General features: G+C 48.5%; 1 protein-coding gene across 1 annotated transcript in view; it reads right to left on the bottom strand.

Moving 5' to 3' along the window:
• Positions 1-350: 350 nt before the first annotated feature.
• LOC119975209 (small EDRK-rich factor 2-like) overlaps positions 351-20,078 on the bottom strand; it is a 30,420-nt gene continuing 10,692 nt past the window's right edge. The window contains exons 2-3 of the mRNA XM_038814824.1: positions 3,894-4,002; positions 351-855 (exon numbers count right to left, since the gene is read on the bottom strand). Coding sequence (XP_038670752.1) covers positions 771-855; positions 3,894-4,002 — 194 coding nt within the window. The 3' untranslated portion in view covers positions 351-770. The remainder of the gene's footprint in view (positions 856-3,893; positions 4,003-20,078) is intronic.

Raw genomic sequence — 20,078 nt, 5'->3', positions numbered from 1 at the left:
TCAAGAAAGCAACTTGCCACCACTTTCTGAAGGGCAACTAAGGATGGACAATAAATGCTGGCCTAACCAGCGAAGCCCACATCCTGTAAATGATTTCTTTTTACAAAAACTACGCATTTAAAGCCAATGTAGCTCCGGCAGAGAAAATTTTAATTTGCAAGTGTAGCATATAAAGCAGAATTAATTGGTGTGTGCATGGACTAATTGAAAGGCAGTGGCAAATGCTCATAAAGCACTTATACCTACCTCGCCAGAAAATGTCAAAACTTGATTCAAGTGTGCTAAAAAACTGACTGGTTTCCTTCCACATCTGGATCACCGAGGCAGAATAAAGATGCTTCAAGAATGGCAAAGCTTTAGTGGCAACTTAAAGACAAGCAGCTAAACTCAGCTTTGTCAACTTAAATGCTGTCTTTATTAGAACAGAATTTAAAGGGTTAGCGTTATACAAAAATACAAGGCTGGTCACATAAATCCAAATGCAAGCTTATTTTCTGCTTATACTGGAAATACCTAGTGAATTATGCTCATGCAGGAAATGCACCTTTACAGTACCAGGTCTAATACTGCATCAGTACCAATTCTACAAGCAAGACACCTTCCTTTGCATTAAACATGGCATAGTCCCATAGGAAAGATACAACAATGCAATTTTCTGAAGTATCAGAACCCAATGTTTTAAATATGTTCAATATTTTGAAGACAAAGCCGCGTTGCTCGTTAGATGTATCCATCCAGGAAAGTTAGGCAGAGTACCACGGGTGTGGGCCTTAGTTCGATGTTCCTGCATCATGTCCCTCCGGTGCTGCAGAATCGTTTATTCCTTTTTGTTTCTGCTGCATTATTTCAGCATCCCTGCAAGAATACAAATTGTAAACCATCACATCACTTTCCAGACACACTTTACTTGAATATATGCCTGGACAGTCTTTTGAGAGAATCTTTAATCCTGTACATGCACAATAGAATGAATGGCTGGCAATTATATCTGGGGCAGTAACAGAGCCTTAATGTACAGAAACTAATGCTCATAGTAAAGTGGGCTCCCATTGGGACTGCGCTCTGGAGATGCATCCGCAGTTCAAGTTAACTGAATGAGGCTACTCCAAAACAAATCATGGTACAATACAGCACACACTGTACAGATATTCACTTATCCAGAAATGTGTAGCTTTATAGGAACCATTTACATAAGAACATAAGAACATAATAAGAACTAGGAGCAGGAGTAGGCCATCTGGCCCCTCGAGCCTGCTCCGCCATTCAATTAGATCATGGCTGATCTTTTGTGGACTCAGCTCCACTTTCCGGCCCGAACACCATAACCCTTAATCCCTTTATTCTTCAAAAAACTATCTATCTTTACCTTAAAAACATGTAATGAAGGAGCCTCAACTGCTTCACTGGGCAAGGAATTCCATAGATTCACAACCCTTTGGGTGAAGAAGTTCGTCCTAAATCTACTTCCCCTTATTTTGAGGCTATGTCCCCTAGTTCTGCTGTCACCCGCCAGTGGAAACAACCTGCCCGCATCTATCCTATCTATTCCCTTCATAATTTTAAATGTTTCTATAAGATCCCCCCTCATCCTTCTAAATTCCAACGAGTACAGTCCCAGTCTACTCAACCTCTCCTCATAATCCAATCCCTTCAGCTCTGGGATTAACCTAGTGAATCTCCTCTGCACACCCTCCAGCGCCAGTACGTCCTTTCTCAAGTAAGGAGACCAAAACTGAACACAATACTCCAGGTGTGGCCGCACTAACACCTTATACAATTGCAACATAACCTCCCTAGTCTTAAACTCCATCCCTCTAGCAATGAAGGACAAAATTCCATTTGCCTTCTTAATCACCTGTTGCACTTGTAAACCAACCTTCTGTGACTCATGCACTAGCACACCCAAGTCTCTCTGAACAGCGGCATGCTTTAATATTTTATTGTTTAAATAATAATCCCGTTTGCTGTTATTCCTACCAAAATGGATAACCTCACATTTGTCAACATTGTATTCCATCTGCCAGACCCGAGCCCATTCACTTAACCTATCCAAATCCCTCTGCAGATTTCCAGTATCCCCTGCACTTTTTGCTTTACCACTCATCTTAGTGTCATCTGCAAACTTGGACACATTGCCCTTGGTCCCCAACTCCAAATCATCTATGTAAATTGTGAACAATTGTGGGCCCAACACGGATCCCTGAGGGACACCACTAGCTACTGATTGCCAACCAGAGAAACACCCATTTATCCCAACTCTTTGCTTTCTATTAATTAACCAATCCTCTATCCATGCTACTACTTTACCCTTAATGCCATGCATCTTTATCTTATGCAGCAACCTTTTGTGTGGCACCTTGTCAAAGGCTTTCTGGAAATCCAGATATACCACATCCATCGGCTCCCCGTTATCTACTGCACTGGTAATGTCCTCAAAAAATTCCACTAAATTAGTTAGGCATGGCCTGCCTTTTACGAACCCATGCTGCGTCTGCCCAATGGGACAATTTCTATCCAGATGCCTCGCTATTTCTTCCTTGATGATAGATTCCAGCATCTTCCCTATTACCGAAGTTAAGCTCACTGGCCTATAATTTCCTGCTTTCTGCCTACCTCCTTTTTTAAACAGTGGCGTCACGTTTGCTAATTTCCAATCCACCGGGACCACCCCAGAGTCTAGTGAATTTCGGTAAATTATCACTAGTGCATCTGCAATTTCCCTAGCCATCTCTTTTAGCACACTGGGATGCATTCCATCAGGGCCAGGAGACTTGTCTACCTTTAGCCCCATTAGCTTGCCCATCACTCCCTCCTTAGTGATAACAATCCTCTCAAGGTCCTCACCTGTCATAGCCTCATTTCTATCAGTCGCTGGCATGTTATTTGTGTCTTCCACTGTGAAGACCGACCCAAAAAACCTGTTCAGTTCCTCAGCCATTTCCTCATTTCCCATTATTAAAACTCCCTTCTCATCCTCTAAAGGACCAATATTTACCTTAGCCACTCTTTTTTGTCTTATATATTTGTAAAAACTTTTACTGTCTGTTTTTATATTCTGAGCAAGTTTACTCTCATACTCTATCTTACTCTTCTTTATAGCTTTTTTAGTAACTTTCTGTTGCCCCCTAAAGATTTCCCAGTCCTCTAATCTCCCAGCAATCTTTGCCACTTTATATGCTTTTTCCTTCAATTTGATACTCTCCCTTATTTCCTTAGACATCCACGGTCGATTTTCCCTCTTTCTTCCGTCCTTCCTTTTTGTTGGTATAAACCTTTGCTGAGCGCTGAGCACTGTGAAAAATCGCTTGGAAGGTTCTCCACTGTTCCTCAACTGTTCCACCATAAAGTCTTAGCTCCCAGTCTACCTTAGCTAGTTCTTCTCTCATCCCCTTGTAATCTCCTTTGTTTAAACACAAAACACTAGTATTTGATTTTACTTTCTCACCCTCCATCTGTATTTTAAATTCCACCATATTGTGATCGCTCCTATGAGATCATGAATCAATCCTGTCTCATTACACAGGACAAGATAGGACCGCTTGTTCTAGGTTATCAAGTTATCAAACTTACCAACTGCTTCTTTATGATAGCAGTCTATCACAAAATGTCTTCCCCCTGAAAATTAATTTAACCCCATCTATGCTAAGTTTTGACAGAGGATCCATACCAAAAATGTTATCCTTGCAGATGCAAACAGACCTGCATTTTTCATTACTGAATATTTAATTGTTCAGCATTCATGAAGTCTCCAAGCAACCCCACTAAAATAAAGCCAGAAGGACAAAAATATATGACTGCTTTATTCCTAGATGAGTTGCAAAATTGTGACTGCATTTTATCAGCTGTTTGACTGTTTTGTGCGATGGTTTCAGTTGATGCTATGTTTGGTTTACCTCTGCTTTCTGGCGGCAGCAGATAAACCATCATCCTTTCTTTTCCGTTTACTTTGCTCGCTTGATTTTTTTGCATTTTTCTGACGAGCAAGCTCTCGTTGATTACCACCTAGGAAGAAAAAAATGTCAATGGTGACTCCCACAGTTTGATCAGGTCTTCCACGTCACAATTACTTTTTTAAAAAAGCAACTATTATAACCATCCCCACAATTTTGGTCCAGTCAAGAATAAGAAGGGAGCAAAAAACTGGTTTTAGACGTTTTCCATCACGGACATATAAGCCACCTAGTAAGAGACACAAGGTTTAGAACAATTTTCTTGTATGTCACACTTTGAAGTGAGTATGCAAACACACACAGCTACGGAATAAATATCAGAGTACTGAAAAACAGATTTTGTGCACAGAACTCAACACCCACATTAGCCTAAAAGCATGAATTCCGACAGTGCAGATGGAAGCCATTCGGCCCATTGAATCTGCACTGATCCTCAAAGACCACTCTACCTCAGCCCACTCGACCTTTTGGACACTAAGGGGCAATCTAGCATGGCCAATTCACCCAGCCTGCACATCTTTGGACTGTGGGAGCAAACTGGAGCATCCGGAGGAAACCCGCAGACACAGGGAGAATGTGCAGACTCTAGTCACCCAAGGCTGGAATTGAACCTGGGTCCATGGCACTTTGAGACAGCACTGCTAACTGCAGCCACCTGGTGTGGCCACGTCCCGATTCCAAAATGGACACTCGCAAGGAGGAGTGCAGGGAAAAACAGACACTAGAGAAAACAAGCAGGTGCAAGTCTTCCTGTGTATTAAGATTTGTAGAATCCAGACAGAACTGAAACCAATAACCATTAGCATATTAATGAGCTATCTCCAGGGACCAAAAGAAACATTGAAACAATCGAGACCAGGGCAGACACCCCGGCGCCAGTGGGAGCTAAAACAAAGGCAGGCCAACGGCCACATAGCCCAATGATCAGGGAACAACTCCGGTATTGGAGAAAATCAATACGAATGATTGGGACATGGTCCAATTAATTGGGACCAAGTCCGGGGTCCGCCCAGAAGGGAGCGAAACGCCTGGGGACTATAAAGAGTCCCCAAGTTCAGTTCGCTCTCTTGGAAGCTTTTGAAAGCTCTCACCTTGGCTTTGGCTCTCAGTGACAGGAGGCCGCCAAGCACCAACCAAGTAAGTCTAAGGTCAACGCACGCTACGAGATAGACGCTCCTAGCTACTATCCTATCCCAGTTCGAAGCCAGCAGTATCAGAACCGGACAACGGCCATTGTTCCTCTGACTGAGTGGGCCACTCGAAGCTAAGTATAGGCTTTAGTAGTAGTTGTAGTTTAGCAAATAGAGTTTATGCATGAGTAATAATTGACTGTGTGTAAATAAATGTGTATTGATTTCAAACTTACTAACTGGTGTATTGAGTTATTGATCAGTACTTGGCTTTGAACCCGGAGATGGTATCAGAAAGATACCTGGCGACTCTTGAGCAAAGGTAATTAAAACAGAGCAAATTAAGGGAAAGCATAGTGAGCAACATTTACTGGCGACTCCGCCAGGACTCGACTTAGAAGTGGCCCCCCCACTCCGAGAGAACCCAAAATTCGAATTAGAAATCCAATTGGAAACAGAGGAACCACAAGAGTGTAAGCAGTACTGATCAATCCTCCAGAATTCGGAAGTGTGTTAATGCATGCATACTAACAGGAATATAAGGTAAACCTGAGAGATTTTGTTGCGTAAAACTGTCGGGAGTTTTGTAAGCCGGAAATTAGCATAAGCTGTAAGTGTTTATATCACCGCTTTATCACCCCCTGTTCCAAATTTAGTAACAAACCCAGATATAGGAAAAATGCCAATGAAGGCAATGGAACGCCTTATGAACCCCCAGGAATTCGAGGTCACAGCGACCAGCAGAGTAGGACAGTATTCCGTTTGGGAAGATGAGATAAGGAAGTACCTCAAAAGGGAAAGGACGGCCCCTTTGGAGCGAATTTTGGGCGAATGAAGAAACAGGTGACGGGAGTATAGGACATACTTGGTGGGAGAACCTGACAGAGAGATTCACAAGAAGAGCTTGGGAAAAGCTCGCAAGCCGATGGCTATCGTGTCCTGTCTGGCACAATTGCGAGGCACAGAGGAGGTCGTTAGAACGCTCCGTAGAGAGATAGAACGAGTAAGGTAGATGTGAGCGAGATAGAGAGAGAGAACAGAGAGTTAAAATGGAAGTTAGCAGCAAAAGACAGAGGTGGATGATGCCAAGAGGGCACACCAGTCTTGTCTGGCGCACTTAAGCAGCTTCCAGACCCAGTACGAGAAGGCCTACCAGGACACACAACGTGGGGTCCTGGTAAGACAAGGAACAGAACAGTAGGTAGAGGCATTGCAGAAGAAATGCAGTGATTTAAAAGCAGCCCTACGAGCACTCTATGCTTCCACAACGGAACAAAGACAGAGCTCGGTAGACCACGCAAAGTGCCGGAAGCAAATTGCAGAATTGTAATCCCTACTTTCAGTCCAGAATGGCTTTCAGAGCACATTCAGATCCCAACTAGGTCAGGAAAACGGCCCCGATTGGCAGGAATTAAATGAAACAGCCCATAGATACGTACATGGAGCATGTGCGCAGGAGAAACCCCAGAAAAGAAGAGCACCCCAACCCCCCACTGAACAGGCAGAACACACCATGAATCCGGTAACCACACACCGCAGATCCACAACAGAAGGAGAAGCAGATTTTCTGTACACAACCCCCTTAACCGTGACCCAATTATGGGACGCGTGTGAGAAAATCACACCGTTCCGCCCCACTTCAGACCCCCACCAATTCTTTGCGAAAGTTAACCAGCTGGCCACCATGTACGGCCTGGACGAGAGAGCAGGTAAAGCTCACAGTTTTGAGCCTTGATCCTTCAGTAGTAGCAGCCCTTCCCGACCCACAGAATGTAGGAGGAGGCACCCTAGCAGAGATGCACACAGCGATCTTTGATGCGATCGGCTATAACAGAGACGACCCGGTAGAAGGCCTGAATAAACGCAGGCAAAAGAAGACAGAGCAACCCACAGCCAATATAACCACCATAGTGTTAGTTGATCTGCCCCACACAGCAGAACACATTTTGGGAATCGATTTTATGAGCTCCCACAACCTTTCATTTGATCCAGTCAACAAATGTGTCTGGAGAATGGCAAAAGCAGCAAGAGCCCCCGCCACGCTCACAGTAGGCAATTATGCAAATAGGATAAGCTCAGTAGGCGAATACTGGTTTGATACAAGGACAATTAGTTCAGACAAACAGGTTAGGGCAGCCCCGCAAGAACACAAAGCAGCATTTGCACAGCACAAGCACGACTGTGGCAGCATGGCTGGCTCTGCGCAGATTCCAGGTCCTGACCCCAGACCCCAGAAACAGTACGGATTTCCCCAGGAAGCAGAGGGAGAAATCTCAAAAGGTAATAGACAGCTTATTAGAACAGGGTTTACTGAGATCAGTAGCCTCCACTAATAATGTCCCAATTTGGCCAGTCAGGAAACCCGATGGATCATGGCGACTGACCATTGATTACCGGGAACTGAACAAAGTGACCCCAGCCGCAGCCCGCACTGCAGCCACAAGTCCCGAGACCAGGCTCAAGCAGGGACTCCAGTCACGATTCTTTACGGTTTTGGACATTAGCAATTGCTTCTGGTCCATTCCATTGGCTAAAGCGTGCCAGTACAAATTCGCATTCACTTTTAAAGGACAGCAGTATACGTGGACGTGCCTTCCACAAGGATTCCACAACTCCCCCTCCATTTTCCACCGACAGCTGGCAAATGGATTAGCTAAATTTTCCCGCCCCGAATGTCTGGTCCAGTATGTAGACGACCTGCTACTACAGACAAGACACAAAGGCAGAGCACATTTCGCTTCTAGCAGAACTCTTAGGACTCCTGAAAGAAATTCGATGCAAGGTTAACCCCAAAAAGGCCCAGATTTTGGAAGAAAAGGTGATATATTTGGGAACAGTTATAAACGCATTGTAAACACGAGATCGAGCAGAAAAGGATTGACTCGATTGTCAAATTGCCCCTTCCCCACAATGTCTCAGCCCTCCGGTCATTTTTAGGACTGGTTGGCTACTGCGGAAACGACATAGAGGGTTTCACCACTAAAGCAGCGCCCCTATCCGACCTTCTCAAGAAAAACGCACCTTGGGAATGGCTTCCACAGCATACAGATGCCGTGGATGCTTTAAAAAGAGCACTCAGCACAGCCCCTGCCCTACAGGTCCCAGTCCCACTTTCCCCCCTACGCTATAGAAGTAGCAAGCACCGATCGAACCCTTTCGGCCATGCTCCTCCAGGAACGGCATGACCAGTTAAGACCCGTAGCATACGCATCCCGAGTTTTAGACCCTGTCGAGTAAGGATTTTTGCTCGCAGTTTTTTTTTGGCAGTACAGTACTTTTCGTACATTACAGGACTCAACCCCATCACCATCCTCACAGAACACACCCCAACACAGCTATTATTAGACGGCCGACTTAAAGATGGCAGTCAGCCAAATCTGAACAGCCTGTTGGACTCTTCTTTTACAGGGACGGGACATCACCATTAAAAGAACAAAGACACACACTTTCCTCGCGGACAATTTACAGTACCCAGGCACCCCTCATGAATGTGAGATTATCTCCACACAACACAACACAGGCCCATTCATTCCAAAAACACCTCCCAGGAAGATAGATAGTTCACCCCAGAGACCCCAGCCCACAGACACGTGCGCACCCCTGAAAATCTATGTGGATGGCTCCTCCACAGTTTTAGACGGCAAACGCATAACAGGATGCGGTATTTATGTAGAGGACGCGCAGGGACGCGCCCTAGAAGCAATTTCCTTAAAGTTGCCAGGACACTTAGGCTTGCAGGCAGCAGAACTGGCAGCGATAGCTTACATTGTAGACCACCCCGATTCGTTCCCCACCCCAGCAGACATCTACTCAAACAGCCTGCATGTCTGTAACAGTTTAACGGAATTCCTATCCCTGTGGGAAGCAAGAGGATTTGTTTCCGCAGACGGAAAACCCCTACCATCAGCCCCATTACTCCGCCATATTTTAACGCAGGCCAAGGACAAGAAGTACGGCATTGTAAAAGTTCGTAGTCACCACCGTTCTTCCCCACCTGGAAATGTAAAAGCAGATGCCCTAGCTAAAGCAGGTTCTAGGCATGGTTATTTTTGGAACCGCCATGAAAGCACCCCAGTACACGCAGTTCAGGTCTCACAGACCAACATACAAGATTTAGCCCAGGCACAGAAACAGGACGAGAAGCTCAGGGAAGTTTTAGGGAACCTTCCCAGCCCCTTATGACAAATTTAAGAATTCCATGGCCACACACAATGGTGTGATTCTTAAAGATAGCCTTTAATTAGTTCCAGAGCAGGATAGGTACCAACTCATTTGTTTGTTCCATGACAATCATGGACATCAGGGAATTGAACCCACTTTAGCCCACCTCAGACCGTTCTGTTGGTGGCCAAATTTAAAAGCAGACGTAACGCACTACGTTGAGAATTGCTTGATCTGAAGGTGGACTTCTGGTTGCGGCTATGCGGAGCTAAGCCGCACTTTCGGCAGCTTCCGCCAGGAACAGACCTTTGGGCTCTTTTTAGGGCCCCCAGCGGTACTTTTTCAACGTTTCCCGGCGTGGGAAGGAGTCAGCAACATTTCCCCAGCAGTATATGGCCTGGACCAGGAGTGGGGCGAGTAAAAAAGTGGTTGCAGCGCCAAAGCAGAAGACTCTCCAGCGCTGCTTCAGGGAACTTAAAGCAGAGCTGGTGGAGCCGTTGAAGGCTTCAACTGACAAGCTGCTGGAGACCCAGACAGCCCAGGGGGTGGCGATCCGAGAGATCCGACAAAAGGCCTCCGAAAGAAAGGACGAGACCTTAGGCCTCGCAGTGAAGGTGGAGATGCACGAGGCGCTCCATAAAAAATGGTAGGAGAGGTTCGAGGAGATGGAGAATCGGTCGAGGCGGAAAAGTCTGCGGACCCTGGGCCTTCCGGAAGGGCTGGAGGGGTCAGACATGGGGGCCTATGTGGTCATCATGCTAAATTCGCTGATGGGAGCTGGGTCCTTTCAGGGGCCCCTGGAGCTGGAGGGGGCCCACAGAATATTGGCAAGAAGACCCAAGCCAAATGAGCCGCCACGGGCGGTGCTGGTGCGGTTCCACCGGTTTGCTGACCGGGAGTGTGTGCTCAGGTGGGCCAAGAAGGAGCGGAGCAGCAGGTGGGAGAACACTGTGGTACGGATATACCAGGACTGGAGTGCAGAGGTGGAGTGCGGAGGTGGCAAAGAAGAGGGCCGGGTACAATCGGACGAAGGCGGTGCTACACAGGAAGGGAGTGAAGTTCGGCATGCTGCAGCCGGCGAGTTTGTGGGTCACCTACAAGGACCGACATTTTTACTTCGAGTCCCCGGAGGAGGCGTGGGCCTTTGTGCAGGCCGCGAAATTGGACTCAAATTGAGGGTTGGGTACGGGGGTCTGCATGTAACGGTTATATTTTGATGGGGGGGTTCTCTGTTCAATGTTGGTTCTTTGTTGCTTTTAGGGCAGGTGGGGCACTGGTTTCTGCTTGGGTTTGTTGGATGGGCTCGAAGAGGGGGGCAGACCTGCAGTGTGGGGGGCTGATGGTGCGAGGGGGGGTTGGGGCCCCGCGAGGGGACTGGGCAAGGGAGCTGCTTTAGAGGAGGTGGGGTCGGGCAGGTGGAAAGCACGGGCTTTTTCCCACGCTGAGGGTTGAAGGGGGCAGGGCCGGAGCTGGGAAGCGCAGTCTTTTTCCCGCTTGAGAGCAGTAGGGGGAGGAGGAAAGCCTGCTGGTGGACACTGGGGAGGAGGGGAAGCCCCACGCTGGGAGGGGTCGGAGGAGTGGCGGGGTCAGCAGAAGTCAGCTGACTTGCAGGAGTGCAATGGAGGGAGCAACGCAGCTGGGGCGGGGGGGGGGGGGGGGGGGGGGGGGGTTACCGGGTTGCTGCTGGAATGGCCAAGAAGGAGCTGGAGCATGTAGAGGGGGTCGGGATGGGGGTCTGCAGCCGTGGGGAACAGGCTGAGCAGGGGGGCGCGGGCACGTGGCGGGCTGAGGAAGGGTAATGGCGAGTCGGCGGGGGAGGGGGGCAGGTAGCCCCCTGATCTGGCTGATAACCTGAAATGTGAGGGGACTGAATGGGCCGGTCAAACGGGCCCGCGTGTTTGGCACCTGAAGGGGCTGAAGGCGGATGTGGCCTAGCTTCAGGAGACGCACCTGAAGGTAGCGAATCAGGTCAGGTTGAGGAAGGGATGGGTAGGCCAGGTGTTTCATTCGGGGCTGGATGCAAATAAATCGGGGGTTGGCGATCCTGGTGGGGAAGAGGGTGTCGTTTGAGGCGTCTAATGTTGTGGCAGGCAGCGGTGGGAGGTATGTGATGGTAAGCGGCAAGCTGCAGGGGGAGCGGGTGGTGCTGGTCAATGTATACGCCCCGAATTGAGACGATGCGGGTTTCATGCGGCGCATGTCAGGCCGGATTCCAGATTTGGAGGCGGGGGGGCCTGATAATGTGGGGGGAGGGGGGAGATTTAACATGGTGCTGGATCCGGCACTAGATCGATCCAGATCCAGGACGGGTAGGAGGTCAGCGGCGGCTAAGGTGTTGAGGGGGTTTATGAACCAGATGGGAGGGGTGGATCCATGGAGGTTTGCGAGGCCGAGGGCCAGGGAATTTTCATACTTCTCCCATTTGCATAAGGCCTATTCCCGGATTGATTTTTTCGTTATGAGTAGGGCGCTGATTGCGAGAGTGGAGGATGCTCAGTACTCGGCGATAGCCATTTCTGACCATGCCCCGCACTGGGTGGACCTCGAGCTGGGGGAGGAGAGAGACCAGCGCCCGCTTTGGCGCTTAGTGGGGCTGCTGGTGGACGAGGAGGTGGGCGGGCGGGTTCGAGGATGTATCGAGATGTACCAGGAGGCCAATGACAATGGGGAGGTCCAAGTGGGGACGGTCTGGGAGGCGCTGATTAGGGGGGAGTTGATCTCCATTCGAGCCCACAGGGAGAGGAGAGAGCAGAGAGGGAGAGACTGGTGGGGGGGGGGGGGATGGTGAGGGTGGACAGGAGATACGCGGAGGCTCCGGAGGAGGGATTGCTGAGGGAGCGGTTAGTCTCCAGGTTGAGTTTGACTTGTTGACCACCAGAAAGGCGGAAGTTCAGTGGAGGAAGGCACAGGGAGCGGTGTATGAATATGGGGAGAAGGCGAGCAGGATGCTGGCGCACCAGCTCCGTAAGTGGGATGCGGCCAGGGAGATCGGTGGAGTTAAGGGTAGGGGAGGGAATGTGGTGCGAAGGGGAGTAGACATTAATGGGGTTTTCAGGGACTTTTACGAGGAACTGTATCAGTCCGAACCCCCAGTGGGGGGGGGGGGGGGGGGGGGGGGGGAGGGAAATGGGGCGCTTTTTGGGCCGGTTGAGGGACTGGGGGCACCGGTTGAGCTGGTCAAAGGAATAGGGAGCATGCAGTCGGGGAAGGCGCCGCGGCCGGATGAGTTCCCGGTCGAATTCTACAAGATGTATGCTGACCTGTTGGGACCCCCTGTTGATTAGGACCTTCAACGGGACAAGGGAAGGGGGGGGCTCTGCCTCCTGTCTCGGGCGCTGATTTCCTTGATCCTTAAGCGGGACAAGGATCCCCTGCAGTGTGGGTAATACAGGCCGATCTCACTCTTAAATGTAGACGGCAAGTTGTTGGCGAAGATTTTAGCCACGAGGATAGAGGACTGTGTGCCACAGGTTATCCACGAGGGTCAAACGGGGTTCGTGAAAGGGAGGCAGCTGAGTACTAACATACGGAGGCTCTTGAATGTTATAATGATGCCGGCGGTAGAAGGGGAAGCGGAGATAGTGGTGGCATTGGACGCGGAGAAGGCCTTTGATAGGGTTGAGCGGGGGTACTTGTGGGAGGTACTGAAAAGGTTTGGGGAGGGGTTTGTCAGGTGGGTGAGGCTGTTATATGAGGCCCCGATGGCGAGCGTGGCCACGAATAGGAGGAGGTCGGAGTATTTTTGGTTATACCGAGGGACGAGGCAGGGGTGTCCCTTGTCCTCCCTGCTTTTTGCGCTGGCAATTGAACCCCTGGCCATGGCGCTGAGGGAGTCGAGGAACTGGAGGGGGCTGGTGCAAGGTAGGGAGGAACACAGAGTGTCGCTCTGTGCGGATGACCTATTGTTGTATGTGGCGGACCCGGTGGGGGGAATGCCAGAGGTGATGAGGATTCTCAGGGAATTTGGGGATTTCTCAGGGTACAAGCTCAACTTGGGGAAGAGCGATCTGTTCGTTGTACACCCGAGGGACCAGGAGGGGGGGATTGGTAGGCTCCCACTAAAAAGGGCAGAGAGGAGCTTCAGGTACTTGGGGGTCCAGGTGGTCAGGGGCTGGGGGGCCTTGCACAAGCTTAACCTCACAAGGCTGGTGGAGCAAATGGAGGAGGAGTTTAAGAGATGGGACATGTTGCCGCTGTCTCTGGCGGGTAGGGTGCAATCAATCAAGATGATGGTGCTCCCGAGATTTCCGTTCCTGTTCCAGTGCCTCCCCATCCTTTTCCCGAAGACCTTCTTCAGGCGGGTTAACAGGAGCATTACGGGGTATGTGTGGGCGCACGGGACCCTGAGGGTGAGGGGGGTTTTCCTGGAGCGGGGCAGGGGTGGCTGGCGCTGCCCACGCAGCGATGGTGCTTAAGTGGGTGATGGACGGGGAAGGAGCAGCATGCAAGAGGATGGAGATGGCATCCTGTGTGGGCACGAACCTGGAGGCGCTGGTAACGGCGCTGCTGCCGCTCCCTCCAACGAGATATACCACGAGCCCGGTGGTGGCGGCTACCCTCAAAATTTGGGGGCAATGGAGACAGCACAGGGGGGAGGTGGGGGCCTCGATGAGGTCCCCGATACAGGGGAACCACCGGTTTGTCCCGGGGAGAATTGACGGCAGGTTCTTGAGTTGGCACAGGGCAGGTATTAGGAGGTTGGGGGACCTGTTTGTAGACGGGAAGTTTGCGAGCCTGGGTGAGCTGGAAGGGAAGTTCGGGCTCCCCCGGGAACACCTTTAGGTACATGCAGGTAAGGGCGTTTGTTAGGTGGCAGGTGGTGGAGTTCCCTCTGTTGCCGCCGCGTGGGGTCCAGGACAGGGTGCTCTCGGGGGTGTGGGTTGGAGGGGAGGATCTCGGCAACATACCAAGTGATGCAGGAGGTGGACGAGGCCTCGGTGGAGGAGCTGAAGGGTAAATGGGAGGAGGAGCTGGGTGAGGAGATTGAGGAGGGGACGTGGGCGGACGCCCTAGGAAGGGTGAACTCCTCCTCTTCTTGTGCGAGGCTCAGCCTCATACAGTTTAAGGTGCTGCATAGGGCTCACATGACCGGGACAAGGATGAGCCGGTTCTTTGGGAGCAAGGACAGGTGTATTAGGTGCTCAGGGAGCCCAGCAAACCATGCCCATATGTTCTGGGCATGCCCAGCGTGGAGGAATTTTGGAAGGGCGTAGCGGGGACGGTGTCGAGGGTAGTAGGATCCAGGGTCAAACCGGGCTGGGGGCTCGCAATATTTGGGGTTGCAGAGGAGCCGGGAGTGCAGGAAGCGACAGAGGTCAGTACTCTGGCCTTTGCGTCCCTGGGAGTCCGGCGGAGGATTCTTCTTCTGTAGAAGGATGCGAGACCCCCAAGCGTGGAGGCCTGGATCAACGATATCACGGGGTTTATTAAACTGGAGGGGGTGAAATTTGCCCTAAGGGGATCAGTGCAGGGGTTCTTCAGGCCAGCAGCAGCAGCAACCCGGGGGGGAGGGGGGGGGGGAAAGAGAGTCGTCTCTTTGTTTTGGGTTGAAAGGACGTGTATATTTGTTTATTGCTACTGACGGCCGTTAATTAATTAATTTATTTTCTTAGTAGTTTTTGTTATTGATATTTTGTGAAAATTTGAATAAAAATTATTTTTTTAAAAAGAGAATTGCTTGACCTGTGCCCAGAACAATCCGGATATATATGCAAAGAAGGCTCAACTTAGCCACACCCGCCCCGTTAATGGCCCATGGACTAACCTCCAGATCGACTTCATAGGACTCCTAACCCCTTGCAGAAACGGATATCAATACGTGTTGGTGGTCATCGAAACATTCACAAAATGGGTAGAAGCATTTCCATTGCGCACTAATACGGCAAAGACCACAGCCAAAATACTAACCCACCACATCTTTACAGGATGGGGACTCCCCCGCTGCATAGAGTCCGATCAAGGCTCCCATTTTACAGGACGAGTTATGAAAAACATCCTCACAGTTTTTGGAATCACTCAAAAGTTTCATATTGTGTCCCACCCCCAGTCAAGTGGTATTGTCGAAAGAATGAACAGGACACTAAAGGCCACCCTCAGGAAAATGGTTCAGCAGAACAATAGCACCCGGGACTCAGTTCTCCCGTTTGCATTGCTGTTTTTACGAAACACGGTATCCAAGTCCACAGGATGCACCCCCCACACTCTCATGACCGGACGTCCCATGAAAGGAACGGAATATTTATTAGGATTAGATTTGACCAGCCCCACAGTGACAGCCCTCGCCCACGAAACCGCTGTGCAACAGCTTATCGAAAATGTTAAAATCGGCACAACTAGTAGCCGCAGTAAGAATGGGCAAAAGAAAGTAACAGAGCAAGGCCTCTCCACGCCCCCAGACAGCAGCGACAGTGACTGCGAAAGCACTGAAGACAGCAACAGCACACCACGATACGATCACCCTGCAACAGGCCCCACTCCCAGCGACTCCGAGAACAATTCAAGTGATCCCTTCGAGATCACATACATTAAAGCCCCTGACCCAGACCCACCACCTGACGATTACGGACTGAACTCCAGTACCTCCCAACTAGACTCACGAATCTGGCACCGCGACAATTCATTCAGGGTCATCAGGAACGATGAGTTGAACCTGAGAATGTGAAGCAAGGGTTAATAGCTAGAACAAGCCAGAATTAATGGGACACATTAGTGGAAAGTTACAAATAAGGGAGTTATTATTGAATTTGTGAGCCGACTCATGACTGTAAGCCGAATAGCCTTGAGAAACAAGGAAGATGGCTGGATGACGGAATAACCACGAGTTCCTGAATGTAAGACTATCCATACTCACCCGCCTACCAGGAGGAAGCGGGCAACGCACCATGTGACTGCAAATTCATTCCTGTTTATGTCTTATACTTATGCAAAGAAATTGAATGTCTCCTCTTGTTGGGTATGTACTCGTGTTCCTAGCCATGCCCATGGGGGTATTCCTTTGGTCCCTCTTTCCTATTTGATCGAGGAGGTCGCAGAATGGGCTCTGCGACATAATCGCACCGATCCTGATAATGATACACAAGATATGATAGATTGGCGATCGGCCGGGTTCAATATGAGCAGATTTAAAGGATGGTGGTGGCCAAAATTTACTGCAACCCGTCAGCCGCCCTACCTGATCCTCCCTAAGTATGCTAAATTTCAGTATTTTTCAAGAATGTCTTGTCCAGAAATTCCGTTTTTAAAAATAAAATGAGGGAGTCACAGATGGTGACCAATTATAAAGGGTAATTGGCACTAAAGGACAGACAGACAAACACACGAGATCTTAAGCAAGATAATGACAGACATTATGCTTGTATTCACAGAATCCCAGAAGCTCAAAGAAGACAAGAGAAGAAAGAAGAGAAGGAAAGATGAAGACGACCTCCATCTTGGTCATATGGACATTAACCGGATCCCTTTGGTTGCGCGCGAACGCTAACCCCTTCACCCCCACCGGCCGTCAATGATTCACTCCCCCACAGTACACAGAGCCCAGTAACAATCAACAGTACCCCGACCTGGTGTGATAAGTTTATCACATGGTATTCCCTCTCGTATGTTGTTGAAGCACTTTTAGCACTGGCGATACTTTGTAGTATCGTGCAGACCATTCGCATAAAGAAATGGCAAAGGAGAGCCCGCCGCTCTCGCACCCCAGTATACAGAATAAGATCCCCTATTTTCGGTTTCCACCAGGCCCCCTAACCCCTGGACATGGAATAAAGTACATTAGTTTTTCTGTTTGTGTGTCTTCATTGTTGAATAAAGAAATGTGATCGTTTATGGAATAAAGGAATGTGAACTCTGTGTTTGACTGCCAAACCAGAGAATATTTGAATGTTGCTATTTGTACAGTTAAGGATAGTTTATTGAGAATAGTTAGAGGTTCCAGTTTTTTGTATTTTGTAATGCATGTCCTTAATGACGTAGCGCCCCCATAGAGTTTTGATGATGTGTGTATGTAAATTGTTTAGTTAAAGATATGTTGCATAGTTAGGGTCAGAGTAGAGCCTAGACATAAGTGCCCGCTTGGTCAGGGAACGAAGACATCGCAGTAATGTGATCCTTCACGCTTCGCGTTGAGGATCACAAGGAGGGAGTGTAGCCACCTGGGGTGGCCACATCCCGATTCCAAAATGGACACTCGCAAGGAGTGCAGGGAAAAACGGACAACACTAGAGAAAACAAGCAGGTGCAATGTTTCCTGTGTATTAAGATTTTCAGAACCCAGACAGAACTGAAACCAATAGCCATTAGCATATTAATGAGCTTGAGCTATCTCCAGGGACAAAAAGAAACATTGAAACAATCGAGACCAGGGCAGACTCCCCGGCACCAGTGGGAGCTAAAACAAAGGCAGGCCAACGGCCCAACGATCAGGGAACAACTCCTGTATTGGAGAAAATCAATACGAAAGTTTGGGACATGGTCCAATTAATTGAGACCAAGTCCAGGGTCCGCCCAGAAGGGCGCGAAACCCCTGGGGACTATAAAATAGAGTCCCCAAGTTCAGTTCGCTCTCTTGGAAGCTCTTGAAAGCTCTTGGAAGAACTCTCACCTTGGCTTTGGCTCTCAGCGACGAGAGGCCGCCAAGCACCAACCAAGTAAGTCTAAGGTCAACGCACGCTACAAGATAAACGCTCCTAGCTACTATCCTATCCCAGTTCGAGCCAGCAGTATCAGAACCGGACAACGGCCATTGTTCCTCTGACTGAGTGGGCCACTTGAAGCTAAGGATAGGCTTTAGTAGTAGTTGTAGTTTAGCGAATAGAGTTTATGCATGAGTAATAATTGACTGTGTGTAAATAAATGTGTATTGATTTCAAACTTACTAACTGGTGTATTGAGTTATTGATCAGTACTTGGCTTTGAACCCTGTGGTGGTATCAGAAAGATACCTGGCAACTCTTGAGCAAAGGTAATTAAAACAGAGCAAATTAAGGGAAAGCATAACGAGCAACATAACCACGGTGCCATCATATATGGATGAAGTCGTTAGTTGAAACTGCTGACATTCCACGGGACCTGATATGTATGAAAACTTGAATATATTAACTTGTCTGACGTTTCCTCTGCATTTATACACAGATGTACAACCTAGGTATAAATAATTTATATAGCTGAAAATATATTAACAGCAATTCCTCGGAGTTTCCTCAATCTTTTATGTCCATCCGTCCAAAGAAAACTGCTGCCCAGACTACCTTCTTTCAGATCAATTGGTCAGGGGATTAGGGTCTCAACATTTCAACTAAATTTTCAGTGACAGAAATAAAATCTGTTTATCTTACTTTTAATTGTAATTTAAACTTGTGTTCTAATAAGACCTGCCTAGTATTCTCTCCTGTGCATCCTTAACAGCAGTTAAGTAACATTGAAATTGAAAAGCTGCCATGATTAAAAGTCCTTCAAAATGCTGTATCTAGTAGTTAAAGACAAAACTTTTACATTTTTTTGGTCACGAAATAGATGGAGCCTTAACTGTTTCCAATGATTCATGCCGATTTCTGTCCATTTTGAGTTTGGGGGGGTGGATAGCAACATTGATAAAACAGGTGCAGCTTGGAGTTTAGTCGATAGAAGAATATCTAGGTCCTTGCATCCAAGAAATGTATGCATTTAAGTTTCCTTCAAATATTTCAGAATTGCTTTAGTTCCCAACTGAACTTCAAAGCAGCAGGCATCACAGTCAGGAAATATGCTCCCACACTCACTGCTATCAAGAAAAAAGTAGTTGTAGTGCGACAAAAGCAAGGAACCTCCCGCTGCTATTCCAGGTCCTTTTTTCCCCCCAATTATTAAATAGTCAGTTATTTTGAGCACAAGAGATTCAATCCACTGAACAATTTATGCAAAGACAATTTTAGAACAAAGAACAAAATTGTACAGGAACAGGCCCGTAGGCCCTCCAAGCCTGTCGGTCATGATACTAATCTTGGCCAAAACCCTCAGCACTTCTTCATGCTGTATCCCTCTATACCCATCCTATCCATGTATTTTTCAAGATGCCTTTTGAACGCCATTAGTGTATCTGCTTCCACAGTCTCCCCATGCAACTCGTTCCCGGGCACTCACCACCCTGTGCATAAAACCTGCCCAGCACATCTCTAAGCTTTGCCCCACGGACCTTAAAAACCTATTCTCCACTGGTGATTGACACCGCCATCCTGGGAAAGAGTGCCTGCCCATCCGCTCAATCCATGCCCTTCATAATCTTGTAGACCTCTATCAGGTCACCCCTCAACCTACAACATTCTAATGAAAACAGTCTATTCAGCCTCTCCGCAGAGCAAACACACTCCAGACCAGGCAACATTCTAGCAAACTTCCTCTGCACCCTCTCCAAAGCCTGCACTTCTTTCTGGTAGTGTGGTGATCAGAATGGTGTGCAATATTCCAAGTGCGGCCTTACCAAGGTTCTATACAACTGCAGCACGACTTGCTAGTTTTTATACTCGATGTCCCGTTCAACGAAGGCAAGCATTCCATCTGCTTTCTTGACTACCTGCCACTTTCAAAGATCTGTGGACCTGCACCCCCAGATCTCTCTGACTTTTTATATTCCAAAGAGTTTTGCCATTTATGGTAGGTTTCCCCTCTATGTTAGACCTACCAAAATGCATCATCTCAAATTTGTCTGGATTAAACTCCATTTTCCATTTCTCTGCTCAAGTCTCCAACCTATGTCCTGCTGTATCCTCTGACAATCCTCAACATTATCTGCCACTCCACCAACAAACAAGAACAAAGAAAAGTACAACACAGGAACAGGCCCTTCGGCCTTCCAAGCCCATGC

This window comes from Scyliorhinus canicula, chromosome 12 (assembly GCF_902713615.1).
Source record: "Scyliorhinus canicula chromosome 12, sScyCan1.1, whole genome shotgun sequence".
Taxonomy (NCBI): Eukaryota; Metazoa; Chordata; class Chondrichthyes; order Carcharhiniformes; family Scyliorhinidae; genus Scyliorhinus; species Scyliorhinus canicula.
Note: the sequence above shows the minus strand (reverse complement) of the source record. Positions and strands in the feature narration are given on the sequence as shown.